Here is a 4,069-nt window from a genome sequence, read left to right as displayed (position 1 = left end):
TATTAATTATAAATAATATATTAAAATTATAATTAATTCTTGCGTTGTTAAAATATTTTTATAAATAAAACAACTCTAAGGAATTCTTTTTTCATAAAATACATTTAATAAATAAAATAATTATTAAAAAACGGTAAAGGTCATAAATATAAATAAAATAAATATTAAAAAAACGGTGATGGTCATAAATTTATACCATTACCTCTTGGTTCATATAAAGTTAACTCCTCTTTAAATTTTTGAGTTGTTTGCATTTTTAAAAATAAAAAAGACAATTATCTTAAAGAATAGATCTTAATTTAAATTAGATGTACTAAAAATGTATTTTAAATAAATTTTATTTAGATAATCATAACAATTTATCAGTTATTTTAAATGTAAAATAAACTAGCACAACCATATTAATAAATGTGGTTGCTATATGTCGATAAGTATATATAAATCGGACTTACAACTCTATTAGTACATGTGGTTGAAAAATACCGATTGGCATTCATGATATAAATCTAATATTAATTATAATAATAATATTAATATTGATAAATGTATAATAATAAAAATAATAACAATATTAATTTTTTTAAAGTATTATTATTAACAACTTGTTAAATATTAAATATTGTTAATTATTATTAAAAAACACTTTAAAATAATTATTGTTACTACTTATTAATTATTATTACAATGATAGTTATTATTAATTAATATTATTACTACTCATTAATATTAATACACTTATAAACGCACCTAGAGCACACGCTGAGGAAGAACTAGGCCGTGATACTGATATCAGCGTCTCCATTAGTGCCAATTACACTCTGCTTGTCCAATTATTTGTTGCTTAGGCCTGTGATGATATATTCTCAGAAGGTAAAATGGTAGGTCTGTGAGTTGCGTGTGCGCTCCTCTGCTCTTGCTGCCATCTGAAACTTGATCGCTCCTCGGCCGCTCGGATGGCCCCTCCGAATGTGCCTCCGGAGGAGGCCGTGCTTCAACATGCATTCTCAGCACTGATCAAATCTTTGCCTGCTCATCGTGCTCGCCCATCAGTATCCAAATTTGTGAAAAAAATTGAGGGGTTACAAGAAGTCTCTCTTCCTCCTTCCTTGCCCAGAAAAGCTGCTCTTGCCTTGGCAGAAAAAGGACTAATAGGGCAATTTACAGGTCTCTGGCCCTCCCCAAAAACCGTTCAGAGGTGGGTTGAGAGGAACTGGACTGATAAAATCCAAGGAAAAATTTCTATCAGGTTTTGCGGAAAGGGCTACTTCACCTTTCATTTTGAGACTAAGGAAGACAAGGATTTAATCTTCCGCAATGGACCTTACTTCATGGATTCCAGAGGTCTGTACTTAAACAAATGGACTCCAGATTTTGACCTGGAGCTTGACATCCCTAATGCGGTTCCTGTATGGGTTCGCCTTCCTCATCTCCCCTTGCATTGCTGGGGAGACGAATCAGTTCGTGCTATTGGGAACGCTGTCGGGAATTACATAGACCGAAGTGAGCCAAGAGACAACATGCAGGCTTGTGCTCGTATCTGCGTCGAAGTTGATTTGGGTAGAGGCCTTCCAGAAGCTATTAAACTCAAAGTCGACGACTGGACGCACATTCAGCAGCTCGACTATGAACAGATTCCCTTCAAGTGCAAGGTATGTCACGAATATGGCCACTTTGCTAATCGTTGCACTAAGATCTCTAATGTTGATAATACCCCGCAAGAAGAGCAATGGGAACCTGTCAAAAAAAAAATCAGCCCCTAGTCATAAATCTCCCATGGATGTTGGTACCTCTTCCCAGCCCTCCCCCATCTCTCCAACCTCATCTCCCCCGCCTTCATTCCCTCTTCCCTCTTCCTCCCAGCCACCCCAGTCCTCTGTCCGCCAGTTGAATCCCCTCCTCGCCTTCCACCAACCCTTTTCACGCCCTCTCCCTTCCTGAGGAATCCCCTGCCCCCTCGTCTCAACCTGAGCCTCCCTCTTCTTCCATTCCCCTGGTCATCTCCCCTGCCCTCCCATATGATCTTCCCCCTCTTAGAATCACCCAAAGCAATTCCAAGGAACATGGATCCACTATAGACGGTCAATATAAGATTGGAAGAAAGTCTTCCAAACAACACAGGGATGAGAATGCGCAAAAGGACATAGCACTAGGACTCCAGAATCCTATAGAATCATATATACAAGGAGCAATAGATAAAGACACAGCAAGCAAAGATAAAGGAGGGAGAGCAACTCCTTGAATCTCACTGTTGAAATGATTAAAATTCTCTCATGGAACAGCAGGGGACTAGGGCACCCCTCCAAAACCAATGCCTTAAAGGATCTTATAAACCAAGAAAAGCCAACTATTGTACTATTACAAGAAACAAAGCAGAGGCAGTCTGAAATCAGCAAGGCCATTGAATACCATAAGCACTATAAAGGAAGTATAAGTGATTCCAGAGGGGCCTCAGGCGGAATTGCTACACTTTGGCGTCAGGACGAGTGGAACAGTGCAACAGAAGTAATAGATCAGCATTGGGTTAAGACAGTGTTACAAAACAATATGAGCGGACAACAGATTGTAATTTACAATGTCTATGCCCCTAACCATTATAGGGACAAAGAAGTTTGCTGGGATTCCCTCAGCAAAAATATAGAAGAAGAAGACAGTAGCAACATCATTGTCGAGGGCGACTTAAATCTAATTTTACATGCCAACGAAAAATGTGGAGGAAGCTTCACGCCAGACCCCTTCAAAAATCAGCTGGAAAATATAATGCAACAAGGAGATCTTGTCAATGTCATCCCAAAAAATCGTAAATACACCTGGAGTAATCGCAGATTGGGCAGCAGTAATATTATAGAGCGAATTGATCAATTTCTGGTAAATATTTCTCTTCTCTCCACCTTTTCAGCTGTTAGCGCCACCATTCTTCCATTTGCTACCTCTGATAATTTCCCTATTATTTTAGCTCTTGAATCTCACAATCTTCTAGGCCCTCTTCCCTTTAAATACAATCATATATGGAATGACTACTAAGGATTCAAAGATCTAGTCCAGCAAACATGGCGTCAGCATGTTGAAGGATCTCCATGCTTTATATGGGAAAGCAAGCTAAAAAATGTGAAAAATGTGCTAAAAAATTGGGCTAAAACGCAGTACAAAGAGCCAGAAGAAAAGAAATGAGAGGTGAAAGCCAAAATTGAAGACCTACACTATGCAATAGAAAAACAAGAGTATCAACAAGCTGAAAAGATTCAAGAAGAAAACCTTTACAATCAGCTAAGCGATATTAGAAGGGAAGAGGAAGAAAAATGGCGTATGAAATCTAGGCAGACTTGGATGAAAAGCGGAGATAAGAACACAACCTTCTTCCATAAACAGGCCACTGTTCAACAAATAAGAAACAATATAAAAACCATCATAGATAGTGCAGGTGTGGGAATTTACAGGGTAAGTTCCTCAGAAAGAACACCAAAAGGACACCGCTCACAACCAGATCTCAAATCAATACACCAGTATTTTTGACGTGGTTAAAACCCTCAAAGAGGGAAACAGTCCACGGCCTGAGCCAACGTGGCCACTTCAGGCAATTTATTAATCAAAGAATGAAAATTTTACATAAGCTTTCTCTCATAGATGGATTACCCGAACAATGACCCTCCATGCGCTTTAAATAGAACTCATGGACCAATCGGGTGTCAAGCCACGGATCAAGTGTCGGTAATACCGAGGAGAGAGTGAACCGTCGGATCACTACATATCGTGACCGTCGGATTGTAAGTTACAAAATGTACAACGGTAAAGAAACACACTTTACCTAACTCTATACCTAACTCTATACTAGACCAAGTTGAACTTAACTATTTCCTATGTGTCGGAATATCCTAACATCCCCCCTTAAGAACAACTTGGGATAGGATTGAAGGATTTACAAATATGACACAATAGGAGAAGGAAGGAGGCACTAGAGCCTATCCCCCCTTAGTGACAACTTCCTGAACTCCAAGCATATATCAAAGTTTAGTGAACTTCGCCTCTGTGAGAGCCTTTGTGAAGATGTCTGCAACCTGATCATCTGTTGAAC

At 38.8% G+C, this 4,069-nt stretch overlaps 2 protein-coding genes across 2 annotated transcripts; both read left to right on the top strand.

Moving 5' to 3' along the window:
• The first annotated feature begins 953 nt into the window (after nucleotides 1–953).
• On the top strand, nucleotides 954–1,760 carry LOC149257047 (uncharacterized). The gene has a single exon (XM_089453596.1). It carries the CDS (start codon nucleotides 954–956, stop codon nucleotides 1,758–1,760), a length of 807 nt encoding a protein of 268 aa, XP_089309722.1.
• Nucleotides 1,761–2,253: 493 nt separating this feature from the next.
• LOC149257046 (uncharacterized) lies at nucleotides 2,254–3,021 on the top strand. The gene has a single exon (XM_089453566.1). It carries the CDS (start codon nucleotides 2,254–2,256, stop codon nucleotides 3,019–3,021), a length of 768 nt encoding a protein of 255 aa, XP_089309692.1.
• Nucleotides 3,022–4,069: the final 1,048 nt, after the last annotated feature.

The sequence above is a fragment of the Pinus tabuliformis genome, chromosome 6 (assembly GCF_031772625.1).
Source record: "Pinus tabuliformis cultivar Carrire ecotype Pingquan chromosome 6, CPIR1, whole genome shotgun sequence".
NCBI lineage: Eukaryota > Viridiplantae > Streptophyta > Pinopsida > Pinales > Pinaceae > Pinus > Pinus tabuliformis.
The sequence above is the reverse complement of the archived record's forward strand: the minus strand, read 5'-3'. Positions and strand labels throughout refer to the sequence as shown.